Source organism: Mycteria americana, chromosome 3, assembly GCF_035582795.1.
Source record: "Mycteria americana isolate JAX WOST 10 ecotype Jacksonville Zoo and Gardens chromosome 3, USCA_MyAme_1.0, whole genome shotgun sequence".
Classification (NCBI taxonomy): Eukaryota; Metazoa; Chordata; class Aves; order Ciconiiformes; family Ciconiidae; genus Mycteria; species Mycteria americana.
In genome coordinates, this window is record NC_134367.1 from 53045365 (window position 1) to 53068176 (window position 22812).

The window sequence follows — 22812 nt, forward strand, 5'->3', positions numbered from 1 at the left end:
GCCTCTGAAAATTTTATCATCTACTCTATTTTCCATTCTGGGGTTTAATATCACACTTAGAGAACAGTTGCATTCACAAAAGGCAGAAGTAAAATTGAGGAAGGGAGAGAAACTGTTGGAATAAACTTCAGTGGTGTTTTTTAAAAGAATTCTGTATGTTTTGCTTCATGAACTTCCAGTGTAATTCAGTGGACCTTTGATCATTTACTGGCCTACTACCAATTTCACCTTGACATACCTTGGCAGTATGAAGTGTTTCCTCATTGACAGCTTCAGTAAATCACAGGAGTTCATTCACCTTTCCTTTGTAGTAGGGCCAAATATTTCCTTTTCTTTAATAAATGTATCTGACGATAAGGGGGAAACATTCCCATTCCACCTGGGGTTATTCTGTAGACTGCTTGTATTTCAAATTAAAATTTGAAAAAGATGCCTGAAACCTATATAAGAGCCCGAGTGCTGTTGCCATTTGTACGCTCTCAAGGCACAAGACCTCTCTAAGTATGTAAAACAAAAATGAGGAGAAGCCTGTGGAATACATTTCGAACACTTTTGCACCTTTTTAAGGAAGCTATTTTTATGCCGGTATTTATCATGGAAGCTAATTAACAAGGCAAAATACTAACACCTAGAAATGCAGTTTGACTTGTGTATGATTTTCAGAAAAGAAATACTGTTATTTTATACTTGAAATTTATTTGAAATACTCTCTACCTATGGGAATATGAACAGAAGCCCAGCAGCATGCTGCAGACATCTGATAATAAGACTTTGCACGTGTTGCACAGATATTAACATGGCTGTGAACAATCAGATTTAAATTTTATCTTACATGGGTATTTGTTGTAGCTAGATTTTTTTTTTTTTTGTAATGCGTACATCTATTCCCTCAGGTTATCCTGAACTGGAGCTGTACCTGCAACATGCTAACCAGTGCCAGGAGAAAGAGGATTAGGTTGCTGCAATCTACATACAGTGGCGGTTTTATTCTAGCATGTATTTCTGTTCTGAATGACTCGGAAAACAAAACAAAACAAAAAATCCGACTTGCCTTTGAGTTGCTTGTCAGGCTTAAAAATAGCAAGTGCTCTGAAAGGTAAACCTTTCTTACAGAGAGTAGCGTCTCCGCGCTGAACAGCAATAATGAAATGAAACACTTTGAAAAGCCTGTGAACTACTCTTGGCAAGTAGTAGAAGTTTATACAAGAGTGTTTTAATATAAGCCAAGAGGAGCCCCAACAATATGTGTGTCTTGGCAAGCTTTGCAAGCGTGACATGGCACAGGCACGGCAGAGGACAAAGACCTTGTACGAACGCCAAGTTGTCTGACAGGTCCAGTACAGTTTGAGTTATGTCGTAACACAGACTTGGAAAGGGGAACGAAAAAAAGCACCTGCTTCGTGTCTGACCCGGTGGCCAGTGACCCCCTCGTACGAGGAATGCAGTGAGAGCAAACTGACTTAATATTAAGGAGCTTCTGTCAAAAAAAGTATGAAAAATGACTTTGAAAAATTTATCTGCAGTGCTCACTGAGATAATTAGAATCTTTTAGATCTATTTAAAAACTTGATTATTATACTTTTTTTCAGGGCGGCCTGCACGTAACCCCCCCGCTTCTGGTTTTGTACGGGCACTTTTAATTAATTGGCTCGGCCATGTAACGGAAGCGGTACGGCACGAGGCTGTAGCTATCTGCAGCGTGCAAGCGCGGGCGTTAATGGCCCCAGCAATACAAGTCTTAAAAACCCGGCCGACTGCTCAAAAACTGGTCAAAAAAAGGCAAAACGCGCGACGGCACACGCGGAGCCGCCGCCCCCTTCCGCGCCCGCCCGCCGGCGCGGCAACGGCTGTGGGCGGGGCCTCGCACGTGCCGCGGCCACACCCCCGCCCGGCGGCGCGGCGCGGAGCACGCCGGGAGCTGCAGTCCCCCCGCGCCGCCATGCGAGGGGGCGGGGCCGGCCGTCCCGCGTTCCCCCGCGGGCCGCAGCGGCCGTTGGCGGCGGCGCCGCGGCGCGAGGAGCCATGGCCGGCGGCGAGCGGAAGAAGCACGTCCGGTTCGCCGCCCCGGGGGAGGCGGCGGCGGCGGCGGCGGCGGGGCCGCGCCTCCCCGCCGCGCCGCACGCGGAGGTGTCCGTGGTCGGCGGTGGCGGCTGGCGATGCGGCCGGGGCGGGGAGGGAGCCGCGCTGCGGTGGTGCATCTCCGGGGCGCTGTGCGCGGCCTTCCTGGGGCTGGTGAGCGCGGGGGGCGGGCGGCTCGCCGCACCTGCGGCCCCTTCCCCTCCGGCCGCCGGCGGGCCCCGAGCCGCTCGGCCGCCTCTCGCCCGGCCGGGGCCGCGAACCGGCCGCGGGCGGGGGAAGGCGGCGCGCGAGGTCACCGCCTTTACAATGTCTTGCAGGGGATGAGCATCGCGGTGGTGGGGCCCACCTTCCAAAACCTGGCCGCCAACGTCCACAAGAACGTCAGCGACATCTACTACATCTTCGTGGGCCGGTCCCTGGGCTACCTGGGCGGGTCGGTGCTCGGGGGGGTGCTCTTCGACTCCATGAACGCCCACCTCCTCCTCGGTGAGTGCCGGGCCGCCCGCCCCGGCGGCCGCTGCAGCCCCGCGCTGGCCTAGAGTCGCTGGCCGTGAGGGAAATCCCGCCCGCCGAACCCCGCCGGGCCAGCTTTCGCCTCTCTCTGGCTGTCGCAGCCTGCCAGGGAGACGTGCCGTCTTTCTGTGGCGGTGTCGAGACGTGGGAATGGGGGCCTGTGGCATGCGGTGCCGTTCCCGTAAACCACCGCACTGGTGCTGCCGCTCGCTGTCGCGATATTCTCTTCTGTTGGTTTTCTGACGCCGTGTGTCCGGGCATTACTGCTGTACAGCGTTATTTCCAAGTGGGTGGGCTCGCTGGGCATATTAATAGTGGTGACTGGTTTTGAACTGACAAAACCTGTTTGAATTGACCAAAAGGTGCCTTTGGTTTGGACAAAAAAAGTGCAGTTGGATTTTTTTTTTTACTTTATATCAAGTAATATGCTTAGTATAGGTCCTCTTGGAACATACGGGCTTCTATAACGTCACTATATGAAACGCATAAACAAAAGAGGGGAAACTGTTTTGGCTTTCATTTGCACACAGCGGAAACCACCAGCAGTCCTGCTGAGGGTGCACTTCTGTGGGCAGAGCTTCGTAAAACCCTTCCCTCTCTTAAAGCTCAGCAGAAGTGATCGTCTTCGTGTACTGGACAAAAGTACAGAGATTTTGACTTAATCAAATTAGAACTTAATTGAGGGCCTTAATCAAATTAGAACTTATTTAAAGTGGAAAAACATTAAATACCACCTGTGATGGTGGAAACTTGCTGCTCAGTTGCTGCCTAGCTATGACGATGTTTAAACTCTATAGGAACCACTGTTTATGGTCTTAAGAGTTTTCTGGACACGTGGAAACTCTGCTGTAGGAGCACAGGACTGGCTTCGTCCTGGCAGAGCAGGGCTGCTCGGCCATCAGGTCGCCAAGAGCCACGCTCGGCATCCAGAAGTGAGGCGCTCCTTTCGGAGTCACGTTAGTGTCTCGTTCAGGTAGAGATTCTCGGAGCACACCTAAAATAGTGGAAGCCCTGTCTTTTTTTTTCTTTCAAGCACAGTAATGGCAGTATGTGCCCTCGTGCTGTAAGTTAGGGACTAAAGCAGATACCGGGGCTCGCTCTTTTCCTTCTCCTTCCCATACTTTTACTCGGGGAGATTCAAACAGAACTGTCTCCCCTGAGGACCGTGCTGTAATCACAGGGTCAGTTCAGAGAATGTGAGAAGATGCATTTTCCATTGCTAGTGTTTAAACTAAGTCTCTTCTTATCCCTGTGTGCCTGTCTCTGCTATTGGGAGTAGTCATGTCATATAATGTCTGTCTGTCTCTTCTCTCTTTCCCCCCCCTCTTCTTGTCTTCATCTTCCTGGATCAGTTCTTATTTGCTCTTGTTCTGAGATGTCTTTATTTGGCCTCTTTCCTGTTCTTTATTCCTCTCCTCCAGAACACCTGTAAAGTGGGTTTCCTTCAGCCTCCTTGTACATCTGACAAGGTCAGAGTTGTCTATGTCTGACATTTGAGACTTTACCTTCCATAATGGAATTAATATACCTGTGGAAGCGAGTGTTAACTCGAAATAGTTTAGTATTTGCTTCTTTTCCTGAAGTATCAGACAAGATAGCTGTCTGTCAGCAATGCTTGGAAAACGATTTGTCTCCTAATCCTTTACAGTTTGGTAGCGCTTGTGGTAAACGCACAATTTGAACTACTGAATCTTCTCTCATTTCTATCATCTGAAGGCTGCTTGTAAGAGATTTTGGCTCCCGTAGTTTTACCTTCCATCTCTCAACTGCTGAAACTCTGCTACTGTATAGAGAAAAAATTGAAGACATAATCTGTCTTTGTCAGGGAAGCTTTTAAGTACCAAGTCGTCAGGTGAAGAGCTGAAGTGGGCAACTGAGAACTTGCTGAGAAGTCACTTTTCAGCTCTGAGCCGGGTATCTGAGAAGCTGTACTTAATACACACCCCATCTTTAGCTGCTTCTCTGCTTCTCATGCAGCTCAGCATGCCAGCCTTCAAAAATGTTTCGAGACATGTATTCCAAGTACCTCGCTGGGGCTCTGGGGTTCTGGATATTTATTTTTCCCTTTGTTGTTGTTGTTTTTGTTTGGAATTAACCTAAGTTCTTAATTACATCAATCCCCATTAATCTTTAAGTAGCTGCCCCACCTATGATCCAGCATTGATTTGAAAAATAATAGAGACATCTAAACTGGTACAAGCTTTCTAAAAACCTAATACTGTATAGTCAAGATATCAATTGCAGATTATTTTATTGTGAAGGTGATTATAAGCATAGAATTTAATTGCTGAACTTCCTCCCAAATTGTAATAAAAATAATTTCCATCTGCTAAAAAATATTTTTTGAAATGGCATGTTGTAATTGTAGTTAATAATAGCAAAACTAATACAGTTAATGAATTGCTGCGAAATTTATGATGAGAGATTTTGTAGTTCTGTCTCTTAAAACTCTAGAAATCCCTTGGAATACATCCCTTGGGTGAGAACAGAATATAAATGAAAGTCAGCATTTTTATATGGAAGCCGCTTGTTGGCCAAGGTGCAATCACTTTATAGGATTTTAAGGGTTTAGTGATTTGGGTTCTTTTAAAATGGAGCCAAATTTAATGCTCTGTAGTTCTCAGAGGAAAAAATTCATACTGTTCAAAACCACATTTTACTTCTTTTGTGGTAAAGTAACATTTCTAGATCAGAAATTTGCAGAAGATACTGAAATAGCACTTAAAAGTCTGCAGAAGAAGGCCTCTCAGTTTTCTAGCAGCAGATGCTACTCCCTTTGCAAACAAAGCTGTAGCAAAACAGGTTTTTCATGTAGTGTTTACATTCTGATGAAATTCCTTTTTTCTAAGTGAAAAATGATTCTGTTCAACTTTGTAGCTGCTTCTGCTAATCATGAATTGAGGTAGTTAGGTTACATTATCTGTAGCTTTAATAATTATGAATGTATTTGTATTTCTTGGTCTTCTGTATGTTTTGTAGTTTAAATGGAAACTGTAGTATGTGGGTTTTTTGTTTTGTTTTTTTAACCTTTCCAGCATTATCCATGTTTGGAACAACGGTTGGTCTTTATGGGATCCCCTGGTGTAAGAAATCCCTGCTGTTAACTGTCTTAATGTCAGTTATTGGAGCTTCCATGGGAATTCTAGACACAGGTAAGGGACCACGTCGTCCAATAGTTCCTTCACCGAACTAATTGGAAACTTCAAGCTCACAAAAACTGTTCTGGTATTTCATGTGACATGTCTTGAATTAAAAGAGGGGGAACTGTTTTACCTGGCCGGGATTCTTGGATTATTCTGGTCCTGAGACTTCTAGTGTTTGTGTCTCTGTGACAGGCCTTCCTTAAGGGGCTTGGGGAGCTGGGTGTCTCTTGCTTCCTGGAGAAGATCAGTATGTGTTTTTCAGTGGACAATTAACAGGCGTAAAGAAAGTGCTACGTGCTCTTTAAACAGTGTTTTCTTTAAATTACTCATCTACAGGAAGCTAGTCGGGTTACGGTTCATTAGTGATAGCTGGAGCTAAGTTAGTCCTGAGCAAGCCCTGGTGTTTGAGAGATTCTCTCACTGTCGCTGTCTTGGAGAGTTGGCCACCTAAACGTGGCCAGGTGGCGTTTGGGGATTCACAGCAGGCATTTACTGCCATAGCTCACTCATAGCAGCATGTCATCCGTCTCCCTGAATGAAGGGATATTTGCTGCCCTTGGCCAGCCTCGCTTAGGTGTTTGGGAGTACAAATTTATTCTATACACCAAATTGTAATTCTGTGGCATGTACATACTGCAAACATCCTGGAAAAAAAACCAAACCGCTTTTGCTGGAAACCTGTTGAAAATCAATTCCTTAGTAGAGGCTCCTTAATGGAGGAAGATGTACCTGTGAAGTTACAGAGCAAATGCCTACAGGTGTGGTTGGAAAAGTCACTTATACCAGAGGTATGAAAAAGAAACTCTCACAGAAATTAGTTCATTGGACGTGGCCTAGAAAGGATGAGTGAGAGAGAGCTGGCTGTAGCAGGCAGCTTGGATCAGGAGGTGAGGCCACAGCAAAAGACCTAAGCGCACTTAGAGACGAGCGGGTAACGCTGGCATACGTGCAGATGGGGATCAGGAAACAACCAAAAATAGGTCAATGGTGGAGCGTTTTGGTGTTGCTGTAGAAGGTGCTGGTGAAGCCGCAACAGGCGGCCACTCAGCTGGCACCTCTCCAGTGACTTGCCAGCAGTGTCCAGACTTCTCTGGCTTACTGAGGGAGCCTGTGATTACTTACTAGCCAGCAAGATATGACTGGATCCAGTTGACCAGCTTCAGGGCAGGCTTATTTCTGAGAAAGAGCTGGCTAATGAATTAGCCCAGCTATCCAAACAGCTCTGGAAGCATCCCAGCCAGAGCCTGGTTTCTGACACAGAGGAGGGATGGCTGCACATGTGAACCATCTGCCCTAATCCTGTGGAGCTTGAGGGAGCTCTGTTAACACTGAAGAGAGCGTGATACGGGATCCAGTAGTGAAAAAGATGTTTTTTCCTGGCACAGGTTATGCTTAATAACCTGAGTGCAGAGGTGTATTTGTTGCCTGTGGTAGGATCGTTATACATGGCGCTTGGTTTAAAAATTCTTCGTATGGGAAAATCCTGTCGGCTTATTGTAAAAATGCCTTCAGTGGGTGGGTGTGCTGCTTGGAAGTCAGACCTTTGAGGCAGGGAGACTTCCCAGCAGGAGAAACTAAGAGCAAGGCAGTAGAGTGTAGCTGAATTAATCTGGAAGAGTGTTAGTGCTGCGTGACAAGGGTTGCTGTACTGTAGCACGGGAATTTAGTTACTGTTCTTATTTTCCTGCATTCTTCTCGGGGACTACTTAAAAATGTCTCTCTGAGATCTTATTTTCTAGCATTATTGTTGCCCTAAGGGTGTTCTAGTTTGGTCTCTGCAGCAGTATTATTGTAAACCTTTCCGCTTCTGGAAAGTCATTTGAACGCAGTTGGGGTAGTCCCAGCCCATCAGAAGCAAGCGATTCTTGATGTTTCCTGGGATGTTGTTTAATGAGGCCTCTGATTCTTAGCGTTGGGCATTGTTGCTTTTAAAACTTACAGAAATGAGAAGCAGTTAAATTTGCTCTTTTGAAAAAAGGTTGAAAAATGCTGCAAATTGTCAAGTAGGGTAATTAAGTACAGCCATTGTTGCTGGATTAAGCCAGTGTGTGGCTCTTCATTCTGACTGCTGTGAATACCCTCCTAAAGCTCAAGTAATCACGTGGCTTTAAGGTGCTTACAGGCAGAATTTCAGTTAACTACAGTTTTGCACATTGTATTGGCTAAACCTGGCATTATTGCAAATTGAATTAATAACACAGGTTATGGTTTGGTTTGTCTTTTTTTTTTTTTTTTTAACCAGTATCTGCTTTCAGGCTAAAATGACTGAATCCTCTCTCCGATCTGCAGGTGGCAATGTACTGGCACTGAATACCTGGGGAGCAGAGGCTGGGCCGCATATGCAGGCCTTACACTTCAGTTTTGCTGTCGGTGCGTTTGTGGCTCCAATCCTGGCTAAAATGGCCTTGGGAGGCTCTGAATCTAAAGACCTTCCGGTAGCTGAAAAGACAAATCAGTCTGTCCTGAGGCCTGTGCCAACAGCATCAGCTGCATCAGCTGTGTCAGCACTGAAACACCATCTTGGTGCGGATTTTTTGTGGTCCTATATTGTCATAGGGACCTATCTTCTGTTTGTTTCTTTCTTCTTTTTTATTTTGTATTCAAAGGGCAGCTCAGCTCGAGACAAATCAAAGGCTTCTTTGCAGAAACGCATGTTTGCCAAATACCACTATGCCCTTACTCTTCTCCTGTTCATATTCTTCTTCTGCTACGTGGGAGCGGAGGTCACTTACGGCTCTTACATATTTACTCATGCAAAGGTCTTCACCGAGATGAAAGAAAATGAAGCAGCTGCTTTGAATTCTGTCTTCTGGGGTGCATTTGCCGCTTGCAGAGGAGTGGCAATATTCTGTGCTGCTTGCTTGTACCCTGGCACCATGATCCTGCTGAGTATCATAGGCTCTGCTGTCTCCTCTTCGTGCTTGGCCTTCTTTGCGAGGTACCCAGCCTCGCTGTGGGTTGGAACCGCTGTGTATGGAGCGTCAATGGCTACCATCTTTCCCAGCGGCATTTCCTGGATAGAACAGTACACGGTCGTGCAAGGAAAATCGGCTTCTCTGTTTGTGATCGGCGCCGCGCTGGGCGAGATGTGCATTCCTGCCGTGGTGGGGTACCTTCAGGGAAGGTTTCACCACGTTCCTGTGGTTATGTACACTGCCTTGGTGACTTCTGCAATGACGGTTGTACTCTTCCCTCTGATGTACAAATTGGCCAACTCTCCCGGTGAGAGTGACTTGAAAGAAAGGAGTGAGAGCGAGGACCGGAAAGCTTTGTTGTCAAACTCGGGGCTTAATGAGGATGAAGAGGATGAGGAGGATGCGGGAGAGTGGAACGAAGCAGACTTTGAGGTAATAGAAATGAATGACACGCTGAGAAACTCTGTGATAGAGACCTCCCGAAAGATACCCGGGGACTCTCCAGCCAAAGTCTCTCTCCAGCCCCGTCTGGACAGCGTATTGCGCGATTCTCCCGTGGTTGCTGGTGGCTCCCCTGGGAGAAAAAATGTGAATGTTGACCGGGAGAAGAACGATTGAAGTAAAAGCTGACTTTGTTTTTTTAAAAAGGGAAATGCAATTGAACTGTAGAAGTGGTTCGAGAATCCTTTTCTAGTGGCGCAGAGCTCAGCGTGTTCATTTCTGTGTTTGTCCGGCCCTTTCTCCTCTTCATTTTCAGCCTGCAGGGATGTGTCTCAGAGTGGGAAAGTCCACCGTGATGTGAATGGCGTAATGTGATACAATGTATAGACTATACCGAAAATGTTAAAGCATAAGAGGTGTTTTCTAAGTGTGAGGCATGCATTTAAGTAATATATGCTGTAATAAGAACTAACTAGGAAAGAAGGGGACTGCTCAGACCACTCAGTTGTTTGGGGGTGGGTGGAGGGTGCAGTTCCGATGTGCTTGGTCACAAAGTGTTTTCATGAGAGAGGAGAGAAATCTGTTACCTGTGATGCTGAGCTTGCTTATCCTGTGAAAGAAGAATGTTGCTACTGCATTGAAAGTTTGTGTGTGACATAAACCAGGAAATCAAGTCAAATTTCAGGTGACGCCCAGCGGCTGTAAATCAGATAGATAACCTATTGGCAAACTATATAATTTTCTGGTTCTGTCACTAAGATGAGAAGAAACTTAAAATTAATTTTTAGGAGTGGAACCATGCCTTTGGGTCATTTAAAAGCCGTGTATGGGAAGGGGGACAAAATGGGTCGTATTAATCTGCTGTAATGCTTAACTTTGATTTACTAGTTAAACAGTGATGACAAATCTAAATAGTCTAAAGTAACTTGTGATTGTACTTGTGATTTTAATTACTGCACTACTGCTGAAATCAAGGAATGTATGAAGAAGATGATAAAGTTACATATGAACAGATTACTTAATATATGGTATTGACATAGGGCTGTGATGTTTTTAAGCCAGTTGTTTAAAGGAAGGTTGTAACAACTTTTCTGGCTTCCTGTGCCAAGACTTTTAACACAGTGATGTGTTCAAATGAAAATTTGAGGGGGAATTATCGATGAGATGATCCTTTCAGGTTGTACTGTATGATCACTTGCCCCTTGCCAGCTGGATTGCTGCCATTTGGGTTTTGTTTCTTTGGGCAATGACTTACAGGCAGACTCTTCCTAGAGAAGCAGCAGTGGTTTGTATTTGTAGGTTCATTGCTGCTGCTAAGCAGGAAGACCTGGGAAGGACCAGTCCTACCAGCGAGGCCTCCCCAGTAAGAGCAAAAAAAAAAAAGCAGCAGCTAATGGCAAAAATCTGACTCTGAAACAGTACTCTTGCAATTTGTCTACTTGAAACTCCGAATTTGTAGGTTAAGGATTTTTAAGGCTGCGTGGTCAGAATGTGTTAATGTTTGGGGTTTTTTACTTTGCACTGTTACGATTATTTTTCTTGCTGACAAATTTAATTTACTAACGAAAGAGCTCTAGATGTAGCATCGCACAGAACCTTAGATGTTCGGTGTATTTTCAAGTTTGGTTTTGTTCCCTCTCTTGTCCCCTGTGTGTGCAACCTAGAACCTTGTGGCTTTTTCCTTTCTTCTGAGAAGTTAGTAAGAAGCAGGAATCAACCTGTAGTGAAAACATAATTTTTTTTGCATCTTGCCCTGTTGAGGGGGCCTCCCTCTGCTGTTGGCACTTGAATGCCAGTGTAGTTTTGCCCGTTCCTTTTTTTTCTTGTGTTTATGCGCACTTCTGTGGCATCTTTTCCAGTGCAATGCATGAACCTGCACTCTAAAATATGGCCTTGTTTCACTTGCTACACAAGGGTTCTCTTCTTTGCTTAAGGTAATGGTAAATGCTTTTAAATATCAGGCCGAGTCCTGTTCTAGGTACATGTAACAGCATTTGTTCAACAGGAGTGAGTCTGTATGGCCTTGTGTGTTTAGTTCCATATGATAACAAATGATGTGGTGTGGCAGAGGTGGTGACTTAAACGAGTGCAGATTAAGCCTTCATTTCTTCAACTTTCCTTTTCCCCTTTTTTCTTCCTGCACACTACCGTAACTGCTTTGTGTGTGTCAGAAGTGGGGCTGTTACCTGATGGTGAGGACAAATGCCGCTGTGGATGGGGAGCGGGGTAACTGCTTCTGCTCTGCTTTTGCAGGCATTCCTGCCCCCCCCCCCCCCCCCCCCCCCGGGAGGTCACAGGTTTCCTTTGGCAAAAACTGGGTTTGGTGCAGGATAAACGACAAAAGCTACGGAAACAGTTGCATGGCAGCTCCCCACTGGAACTGTAATTCATCAGCTGTACCTGAATTGATGGCCATGCAAAAAAGTTTCCCCATACCTGAGATCATGTTGCCAGAAAAAAATTAGTTTAAGAAACACACCTGGCAACAGGAAGATTTTTAAATAATCCCCAATTCATACACTAATCTTAGGAATGAAATTCCAAATTGAATGTCCTGCATGCAAGATTGTTCTCAGGGATAGTTTGTGTCTTGTGTAATCAAGTACTAAAAAAACAGACAATTGAAATTAAAGCCGCATTGGGAAATACGCTGTTACCTCTTTGAACCTTAGCTACTTATTGCTTATGTATACACACAGTGATTTATGTTTCTGACTATGTCTTCCCAACAAATGTAAAAATACTGTGCAAAACAGTTTTTTTTTTTTTTTAACTGGCTGTATTCATTCCTGCATGAGTCACTTGAATTCATCCCTGGTTTTCCCCCTTAAAAGCAGGAGGCCTGGGTAGCAGGAATGGAGCGACAGCCTAGAATGCCAAGGTAAGAGCAGCCTTTTACAGAAGGTAAAGAATCCAAAAAGCAGTGGGAGGAAGACAGAGTGGAACTCACAGAGTGACCCGGAGTGGTACTGTGTAGAATCTTGTCCAAGTGATAGGTGGAGGCCTTTGTCTGGATGATGTCTAAACTGTGAGCCATCTTAGCGAGTACTTAGAGCCTTCAGTGTCTTGGTTCTGGCCTCAAACTTGACATGGAATATACTCACAGAACTTGTTCTCCTTATCCCATAAAAGCATGCCTTTCATAGCAGGGGCTGCCCTTTAATGAAATGTTCAAGGCAATTTAAGATAAAACCGATCTAGGACACTCCCAACAATGAGTCCAGCTCACAGCAGCTCCAGACATCCTCAATGTTCAAGGCTGTAGCTTTCCTAGTTCTTGGATTGTGGTGTTCCTCAAGGCTTGTTTTTAGACAATGAATGTTAGTTTTTACATACTTAAATTTCCTTCCAAAGTAAATTGCTTACTGGCATATACAGTTAAAGTGAGGATCTATTTACAGTGCCTTTTAAGTTAAAGATCCTCCAGAAAGCTTTTAAACACTTAAACTTACATGCGATGGGTTGAAATTACTTGAAGTAAACTGTATGACTTTACCATTGCCTTGCTTATGCTATAGAAGTCATCTCTGTGTTGAGGACAAGAACCATGGGCCATGGATTAGCTATCTGAATTTATTAAGAATTGTATTTTTGTCTGTAAAGCCAGGACTGAGTTGAAGATGAGCACTTGCCCATTTGCTCCAGTGCTAAAGGTAACCTTTTGCAGTTAAGTGTCATTTAATATTTTTATTTATTCCTGAAACACTGCCAAATGCTGGGTTGTACCGCAAGCACTAGCACGTTCGTCCTGGCGTTTGCACTTTTATTCTGTATGTGACCAATGGTAGAATGAAAGAGTAGGCAAAAGTTTTGTGCCTTGATGGGTTTGGGTTTTTTTTAGTTACTTTGCATAAAAGCACATTGCAAGCTGTGGATGTTCTATTATATATTTAATAGTTTTTATTCTGCTTGGTGTGTGTTTACATTGTACGGTATAATGTGAAATTTAATAGACAGACTTGTGTCTTGAATGTAATAAATTCTTAACTGGAGGAGGCACTCAGGTTCCTTGATGTAAATAAAGTTTTGTTCTATTTTTCAAAGCTACTCTGGACTCCTAAATTTAAAAATTCTCCTGTTTTGACTAATGGAGAACTAGAAACATTTCTCTTCTGGTTTGGGGGAGAATTGATACCTCCAAGAATTGATGCCGAGGTTTTAGATCCCAAAGCTTAAGCTGGAAACCAAAAATTGTGGATTCTGAACTCTTATGGGAGCAGTCGTGGTTGCATTACTATTTGTGTGCTGACCAAGGGAAACAAAAGTGTCTGCAACTGAGGATAAATATAAAAAAAGCAGATAATTTTTACCATATCATTTTATTCAACTTTAATATGGTTTGCATTATTAACTTCTAAAACAAAATGATTTCCAGTTTAGAAAACAATGCACTGACCACATAATTCCTTTTCCATTTTATACAGTTATACAAATATTCTAAATACACATTTTGTCAAGATGGTGGCAAATAAGATTTAACTGTACAGTACATAAGGAAAGAAAATATTTTAAGCATATTTAGAAGCAATAGAAATGTCTATACAAAACAAGCAAAAATGGAATAAAATTTTATATTTAAAGTATTGCAACAGTCCCACAGGTTTGTAACAAAAATGTCTTTGCACAGTTCCTCACAATGCCCCATTAATAGCTAAAGCAAGACAGCAATTTTTAGAAAATAATGTTTCAAAATGCTACACATGATACTACTGCTTGCACAGTCTGATCAAAATAACAATCTACTTGGAATCAAGCAAAACTGAGGAGGAGATATACCAACCAACTTTAAAATTATCTGTATAAAAGTCATTGCACATTATTTTACTCAGTTGTTTGAAAAGTAAAAAAGTGTATTTACAAAATATTTCGCAGACAAAATTATAAAGTGAATGGATAATATATAAGTAACACGTCTTGATACTGACAGTTCAAGAACACACACTAATGGTTTTATCGTTTCAAGAGGTTTTCAGTGCTCCTTCCTCCAGGAAGTAAACTTGACTTCTACTTTGAAATGGATTTACAAGATGTTACACATAGCTATTTCAACATCAGCATTATAAAACAGTATGTTAGAAACATGAAAGAAAGAAGAAATTTGTACATCTTAAAAAGTGAGCTATTCATAGATCAACAAATGTATTTTTTTTTTAATTTAGTTAGGATAAGCGTTCATTATTCTTCAGATAATAAATCCAACACTTAAAATGGAAATCCTGGACTAGATGAGAATTGAAAAAGCACCATGCACAATAGTCTTAGTGTGGTAAACACTGAAAAAAAAATAGCACCTGGAATCCTGTAACACAGATCATTTAAAACTGGTCAAGTAGCTGGCGAAGATACGGTGCCTTTGACAGTTCTCTGCTTACTCTGGAGAGCTTGAAAAGTACTGGACAGTTGAGGGAGACACACTGGATCTGTCGATCAAAGCAGCCTGTACAGTTCTTGCATATCTAGATTACATGTAAAAAAGCAAAACAGATTATTTGAAACTTGCCACAAGCAAGGCATAAATCACTTGGGACCACCAAGTCCTCAACACTCTATCGGCAGAACAGGCCCAGCCCTCCCAGCACCAAGCTTTTCCCCAGCCCAGGAGGGATCCAGAGCAGCTCCATTCTCTGCTGCAGCCTCTCCTGCCCCTGCCAGACTGCTCATTTTGCTGCTGGTGCCTGGCCAGCTGGCATCACCCACCCTGAACTGGGCAGAGATCAACAGCTTGACTGCACAGCTTGGGTTTCAGTCCTGCTAATTAAGGTCTACTCATACATGGTGGCTATTGGAAAAATCAGGTAAGTAACTTGAGAGGATTTAAGTGGGGCAGTGTGTTATATTAATGATAAACTTATCCTGTATAAAAGTTTCCTAGTGAAAAAAGACAAAACTGTTATTCTGCAGTTATTCTCTACACAGGAAAGGGACTTGCCAAACTACTCCTGTTTCAAGATAAGCTTCAATTAGAGTTTGACTTTCCAAGTCAGAGTTAATCAATGCCAAGACAGAAATACACAGGGCACGCAGGTTCCACTTGGTCATGGAACTACTCGTTAAATGTAGTTAAAATGTAGTTAATGCTGCTTGAAAGTGCTTTTTAACATGAGATACCTGATAGAATAAAGTAGCAGCAGGCACAGTTCTTCCAAAGGTAGCTACCCTCAGAAAACTAAAGGCCCCTGCTTCGCTTTTATTTTTAATCCTTTCCAGTATCTGCCACCTCCAATGGTTTTTCCAAAAACTCAGAAATTTGCTTCCAACCACACTTGCGCTTTGTGACATCAAAATGTAACATAATGTTATCCTACCATTTGCATAGTTTGAACAACAAATCAAAATCATATCCTTTGCTTTTAAAATTAGTTCTTTCCTTCTTTCCATGTTAAAATTATTTGGGCACCAGCAACCCTCTCAGCCAGACCTGTATCAGCACTGAATCCCTGCAAGACCAGAAACTCAAACTGACAATAGCTGGAGAGGAGCAGCCCCTCTCGGCCAAGTCCCACAGGCGGCACCTCAGAGGATACCAGTTCTCTGACCTGCAACCATGACCAAAAAGAACAGGATTTAAACAGTTTGTTCCAGGTTTGTAACCACCAGAAGAACCTCAGAAATAAGTCTACTCTAGTTCTTTTGAAAGAGGCTGTGGCTGGTTTGAATGCAAGGGACCAAACCAAATGGTACCCAAGACACTTTGTAGGTTCAGTTTGTGCAGAGGGGAGAAGTCTATGGCCTTAATCTATGGCACGTAATTTTTAAGTGCACTTTAAAATAATGTACGATTCAGTGTGATACCAGTTTTCTGCTGGCTCCGGCATATTTATAATCTAGGAGGGCCAAGAATTTAAGCTGTGAAGGATATATACATCTTCATATTAAAATGAGACAGATGCTCTTACAGAGAGGTTGAGTCATCAAACACTGACTAGAGCGGGATCCCAGGCCTTGCCGACCTGTTGCATGTTGCAGGGACAAGAGACTGTTCTGATGAAACCCACTGATCCTCCTGTGGGGCTGGACCAGCCTGCCAAGTTCTGATTTATTCCAGAACAAAAGCAATGTAAAAGGTTCAGAGTACCACAGGAAAACTGCAGAACACACATCACCTTCCTCTACTGCCATTTACAATGCAGATCAGAGCAAATACTACAAATTACAGAAAGAAACAGCAGTCCACACCTTAGTAATGCAGTATTTATGAATACTGAATTATAATGGTTTTCTAGCAACAGAGCCCCATGGGAACCTATCAAATCAATGCCTAGACTACAGGAACATTTATATCCCTGCAATTCAGACAAGTCTTTAAAATGGTTCACGTGCTCGTGCTAAAAATGAATTTTAACAAAAATATTTATTAATTATAAAATACGACAGTATGGAAATTAGGTGAGGATATGTGTATGTTTCTGCAAGCAGAGGCATTGTGCTTTGCTATAATATATTCGTGAGCACAGTCAGCTACTCTCTTAATTGACTTCTAGCTCAAGGGAAAAAAACTGCTTGGAAAATTCCTATCGAGAGGAAAGGTAACAAGAAACCCCCCCCAAGCTAAAACACATCCATGTTATAAATAAATAATTTTTCTGGGACAAACGTTTTTGTTACTAGATCATCCTCAGTTATTTTAATGCAAAAAAGGTGAATCCTTCATACTTTTACAACTCTCCATCACTGCCATTGTAAAAAGGCACCTACAAACCATGTAAGATACTCTTAAAAAAAGAAAAGGATAAAAGCATCTGCTGTTCTGATCCCCGCCTTTGTCTTCAGTTTTACACAAAGCTAAGGAGAGTAACAGCTGCTATGCTGCCTTCAACAGCAATGGGAAAAGCAAGCAAGCTATAACACGTTTAACACCCAGATTGTACTTCCCATTTCTGTTGGGGGCATTCAGTAACACGCTGCTTTGAAATTTCAGCCCCTGTCTTTGGCTGACAGACATCCAAAATGCTTTAATCATACCTTGACCAGCTGTTCTTGCTTACGCTCCAGCTCTCGGATTTCTTGGTTGAGAATCACTGCCACATGCTGTGGCTGGCTTCTGCATTTATTACAGATCCCATACTGGGTCAGTTCATCACACACGGGACAGTGTAAGGTCGTGAAATACTGGGAGATTGTGCCTTTGCGTCCTTCTAGCTCACTGCGGGCAGTCGAGGCAGCTTTTTGAATCTGTTAAAAAAAAAAATGTAAGAGGTAATGAATTTTCAAGAGAGCAGCTCGCCTTATTCCTAGATTACATAGCCTATCTTTTTGAAGAGGAGTATGAAAGTGCAACACAGCCTGCAGGGCATGGGTTCATTCACAAATTGTTAACATGGATCGCATCACTCTGAAGAGCGTAGCGCTTGCCCTGAGGTGATACACTGAACAGAGCCCACCCACATCTATTTCACAGGGAATCTCACCAGAAAAGAGAAAGAGTAACCAAAGAAATCCTCTGCCACATGCTAAATTCCCGATCTCATCTCAAACTCTGCCTCCTGCAGTTGTTCTTTTGTAGGTGCTGATCTACTTCACGTTCAAACATGCCCTGGCTGCAGCTCCAGTGGCTGCCTTCCGGATCGTGCCTCCCCTAGAGTTTCTGTGCTAGTGCAGTCCCGATCACAGAGCTGCCGCTGTCCTTTGGTCTGTAGCTCTAGCTCATGCTCTGATTTCTCCGGACAAAGCTCCACCACTGCCCCCTCCACTGCCCAGGGAAGTTTGTTCTCTGCACTTGCTCCTGGTGCTCATGACTTAAGCTTTGTGCTATCCTTCAGTCTCCTGCTTCAAACACCCAGTTGCTCTGCTCCCTTTGACTTCCCTCGGTGCTCCCTGGCCTTGCAGAAAGTCAGGGCTCTTTTTGCTTTTTTGAGAGCAGCTTGTTGGCGATACTTAAGGTGAGTGTCACAGTGCCACCGGAAAGGTAGAGAAAAGAAGCGGAACTGAAGTCCATCAAGGCTATATTAAAAGTCTGCAGTGGGAAACATGATGTACTACTACGCTACTGAAATCTACACTAAGCAGAATAACCAAACTACACGGATACACTGTCTTTCACCTTTTTGTCAGGGGAATCACAAACTAAAATCCAGCTATCTAACACTTCTCTTCCTGCGTCTCATTGATTTCTTTAACTTTTAGGAAAGTCAGTTTTGGATATAATTAGTTTAAAAATTTCCGGTGATACAGATTTTTAAAAAAGTGTTCCTGCTGCTGAGGCATTACCACCTTTTCTATAAAGAGGAAAGATCTTCAGAACATCTTGGAAAAACAGGAGTTCCAACATCTACTATAGAGAGATTTAAAAAGTGGTACAGCCAAATAGATGCATATACAAGTACCGCTAAAAATATACAGTTATGGCAAAATATTCTTTTAAACTATGGAAGGAGGCAGAAAGTAGAAGATGATAGTGTGATCAACCCTGCACAGAAGGACTGGTCAAAAAATTGATTTACTAAATGAAACAAACTGCACAGAAGATCTCAGAATCAGGTCTGCATGTTTGGGCATCAAACACTGCCTTGTAAAATCACCTTTGCTGTTGCCTCATATAAACCTCATTCCACTAAAAGTCATGATAAAACCAAAGACTGTATAGATCCACTGCGTTTGTAATCTGTTTGTTTTCAAACACTTACCCGTGGCAACTCATGGTACCAGCTGAAGACGTCTATGCCAATAAGTGAGAACACCCTAGCCAGCGGTGGCAGAATTTGTTTGGTAATATAGTATGTAGCATTCAGCCTCAGGTTGGGATCCTGCAGGACTTCAATGGGCCGCCTCACCAGCTGTATCAGGGGCAGTCCGGGCATGCCGTACACAATGACATAGGGCACTCGCTCCCCAACTCGTGGTTCAGAGCGACGGTCATAGGCAAGCATTCTCCTGTTTAAAAATAGCCTTTATAATGCATCCAGAGACAAATTCATAGTTATTTCATTTGCTTGTAAAGCTTCCCATCTGATTATATTAGTAGCTCTCCAGATGACTGAAGTTAGTGTCTATTATGAAGCACAGGACCAAGTTGTTTCAATTTTAGTTTGTCCCATGATCAGACCCAAATTTTAGAACTTGGAATGTGAGCCCTAAAGATACATTCTGTTTCAGGTCACTTGGATTTGCATGCAGGTTGCTTTCTAGCTACCCCTTCCTTTAAGAAATATTTTAATAAAGAGCTGCCAGGGTACTAAAAAGAGCTCAAGTACCCAGAAAGCAAAGGACAATTCAATTTGAATTGTCGTATCAATCCAGGACTTGAATTTTATTTTATTTAAAAAGCATGGCTTAATTTGAAGACCTTTATATTAAGCAAGGTGGCAAAATGTGCCAGCTCACATTATCTATTACTGATAAACAATATCAACAGGATGAACTGTTAACTTTAAGTAAGGTACTTTTTAAAAAAATGAAAAATTACACCTGGTAATGTATTTCACAGCACTGAAAGGCATGATTATTACAATTTTTAACATATCTAATATCCATGAGTGATGGGTGATCTTGGAGAGTCAAGGCCTTGTACAAAAACCAAAGCATAAGTAACAGCAGTGAACACACTGTTACAGCGCCCTGACAAGAAAACTTCACTCTTGAACATGTGTGGCTCTTTCCAGGACTACGAAATGGCTTTCTAGGACTGTCTGATGCCTGATCTCTCCTCACACACAGAAGAAAGTCAGAGCCAACTGCTGCAACAATATCTGAAGGAGACATCTCACTGCTACCCGTAACTTGGCTGTACAAAGGTCAAGAGAAAAAATATCTACGATTAGCACTTCTTAATCTCATTACCTGGTGATTTCCAGGGCTGGTACACAGGATCCAGGTTTGTAAGCTGAGCTCCCTCTGTACTCTTTTGCAAAGATGAAGTCTTGCATGCTGGCTTTTCCTTCCAGTAACTTCATGCATTGATTCTGAACGTACTGTTTGATCTGACTTATGTCCCGTGTTTCAAATAGCAGCTTGATAGAACACTCAAGTATCTTTACAACCAAAGGAGAAAGGTGAGAAAAACACGTATGTTTAACTAAAAAATAATTCCAAATAATTCAGTGAATTATATGGAAATATAAATACACTGCTTAGAAAAAGTACCAGTTGTGAACTAGAATGTTAGGATGACAACAGGTTGCATTCTCTTCCACTCAAAGACATTCATAAACACATTACTGGACAACTTTTTCCTCAGTTTGACACATCTTTCATGACATTATCCATACTCCGGCACTAAGACTGTTTCAACAATTACAGAGGTTTTCCAGAGTATGAGAGAGATTTTTCCCACGTAGTCTAAAATATTTTGCCATGACTTTCTGACCACCTCAGTAAACAAAAGATTTGGGATTAAAAAGAAAAATGGAAGTAAATCTTCCTAAGTGGTTCCCTTTCTTTCTGGCATAAATTTGTTTTGACTTGATTAAGACCAAGAGCCTTTTCTTTTTAACCCCCCCACTACACAGCTTAAAATAAACAGGCAAGGAATTTTATTTTAAATGAATTCTTCACTAAACTAGATCTATGTAAGTGAGCTATTTAGCAGACACATCAGTGTGCCTCACTCATCTTGGAGTAATACTTACTTCCAGTTACAGTGAACTGGATCAAGAATGGTCTGCTAGAGAACTTACATGGGGCTGAGGTCTTTTTATGGGGTTTTTAGGGGCTGAAAGATAGTAGTTAAGATGGAAAGTGCAAGTCCTTGTAACGCTGTGCAAGATCTTCAATTTATCTTTCAAATGGCTCATACCAGAAAAACAGACGAAGTCTCAGACAACTCACAAGGACTAGAAACTCTGAGAAAGGACAAATATACAATGAAATAACAGAATACTATAATTTCATTCAGGAAGAAACGTACGAGTATTTTACCTTGGAAACAGCAGGACAGGAATCCCTTCGGACTGTCTCTATGCCTTTTGCGTCAAATACTGGGTCCTTCTGGTCCAGTGTTTCATACATGTAACCCACGTACCTCTTTTTAGTTTGCAGGACACATGGCAAGTAGACCTGGAATGTTTAGAAAGAAGATGCCCAATCTGGCATGTGTTGGGAATATAAGGTGGCTCTGAACATAAAGGGTTTCCTAAGGAATACTTTGCTTTGTTGTTGTTTTACTTTTTTTTTTTAAATCATTAAAACCAAGAAACTAGATCAAAGGACTGTTAAAGGATGGCTGAGGAAGCTGGGATTCAGTGGTGTTCCATTCTTAAATCACTTTATATTTCATCTAGCTGTAAAGGCTAAGCAACCTGAAGCTCAGATGAAAAGTGACACACGGTATAATTTGTTTTGAGTACCCTTACTTTTCTGGATTGCATCTGTCAGCATTTTTAATGTAACTATTATCTCTCTTAAAAAGACAACTTGATTTTAAACATCAGGGAAGAAAACTTTCCCAGCAAAAGCAGTGGCTTTGAACTTTTTATTTTCAAACTTCATCTAATTATGAGGTGCTTAAAATCAGTTACTATCTTGATTTGGGGAAAGCATGCTTTTTAAATGCCTACGCTTGGAGAACAGTTTCCTCATGAATGGATTTTTAGGGTCTCTTCTGCTTGTTTTCTCTAACCTCTTAATTCATTCTTGATTGTGTCAGTATTCCTTGACCAATTTTAAAAGAAAGGACGGGGAACAATTTCCTCCCAGTATTACTAGGATAATGCCACGTCTTCTTGGCTCTCATGGAAGAGGGAGCAGCGAGTTTAGATTGCCTCAGGCTGAAGAAGGTCCTGCACATAGGTGTCCCATTTCTTGAACAGATGCTTCAGCTTTGAGGTATTTTCCTCTTCCTGTGCTAGGAAGCTACTCTAGGAAAGTACTCAATATTTTGACTCATGGGTGAATAAGGGCACTTGAAGTGAAGCACTCGGACACCTTCTCAAGTATATCCTTGCACCTAGTATTTTTTTCTAGCTAATCACTCCTCCAGCTTAATGACACAGAATTGCCTCAAAGTGGGAAGGGTCTCTACATTAGTCAGTGAGGAGAAGTTGCCGTGCCTTCCACAGGTATCCTGACTTTTCTTGCTAATGTTTTCCTACTGCATTTTCCATGAAAAATAGCAATTTGCTTACAAATTCTGATCGAACCTGTTGAGTCAGGTATGTACTTTGACAATATCTAGAGCACCTGAACTGTTTGCTAATGAGTTTCCAATGATAAACTTCGACCAAAATTAGTATCACATTGCCTTGCTCTTCTATAAAAGGCTTACTGTCATTAATACTTCTTCCAAAAGCCTACTGAAGCAATTTTTATGATTTTTCATTTTATATGTATATGTATCCCATGGACATATCCTGAAGTGTGCTAAGGCTGCCTGAAGAATAAATATCAGGCTTGTAATTAATGCACTGGAATCACTTCAAGGGAGGGTGTACATTTTTACTACCACGTTGCACACATTGGTTTGATTGTATGTATATAATACAAAACTGAGGGAGACATTTCCAAAAATTGATGAGACAGGAATTTCAATTTGCCTGGTGCTGCCTGTGCAACAGGCCACCAGGCATCCTAATGTGAAAGTAGGAATATTTCTTTTTGTTGTTCATGCTGCAGTGCTCCCCTGACAAGGTCCCTGAGGCATTAAGGAGCTTGCAATACACCTGCAGAAACAGTTACAGCGCACAACTGTTGTGTATCCTTATGCTATGTTAGTGTCCAGAAAAATCTTTTATCTTCACTTTTTTTTTTTAGGATAACAATGTTTTCACCCAACACACTTGAAGCAAAGT

The 22812-nt window shown here is 42.5% G+C and overlaps 2 protein-coding genes across 9 annotated transcripts in view; one reads left to right on the plus strand and one right to left on the minus strand.

Annotated features, from left to right (window-relative positions):
* Positions 1–1946: 1946 nt before the first annotated feature.
* Positions 1947–13138, plus strand: SLC60A2 (solute carrier family 60 member 2). Of its 5 annotated transcripts, none has more exons than XR_012775230.1 (5): positions 1947–2232; positions 2397–2565; positions 5628–5744; positions 8025–9457; positions 11926–13138. XR_012775230.1 is itself a non-coding variant. In XM_075498565.1 (5 exons), the coding sequence occupies exons 1-5, from the start codon at positions 2023–2025 to the stop codon at positions 11974–11976; spliced, it is 1605 nt and encodes a 534-aa protein (XP_075354680.1). In that variant the 5' UTR covers positions 1947–2022; the 3' UTR covers positions 11977–13138. The 5 variants fall into 5 exon arrangements, 3 of the variants coding, with proteins under 3 accessions (XP_075354680.1, XP_075354681.1, XP_075354678.1); XR_012775231.1 differs by having other exon boundaries at positions 11929–13138; XM_075498565.1 differs by having other exon boundaries at positions 8025–9082.
* Positions 13139–13391: 253 nt separating this feature from the next.
* REV3L (REV3 like, DNA directed polymerase zeta catalytic subunit) overlaps positions 13392–22812 on the minus strand; it is a 130165-nt gene continuing 120744 nt past the window's right edge. For 3 of the 4 annotated variants that reach the window (XM_075498568.1, XM_075498569.1, XM_075498570.1), the window contains 5 exons: positions 20945–21082; positions 19868–20058; positions 18715–18961; positions 17054–17263; positions 13393–14547 (listed from right to left, as the gene is read on the minus strand). In XM_075498568.1, the coding sequence (XP_075354683.1) occupies positions 14407–14547; positions 17054–17263; positions 18715–18961; positions 19868–20058; positions 20945–21082 (927 nt within the window). In that variant the 3' untranslated portion in view covers positions 13393–14406. Of the gene's footprint in view, positions 14548–17053; positions 17264–18714; positions 18962–19867; positions 20059–20944; positions 21083–22812 lie in introns of all 4 variants that reach the window. The other variant, XM_075498567.1, reaches the window with a different exon arrangement.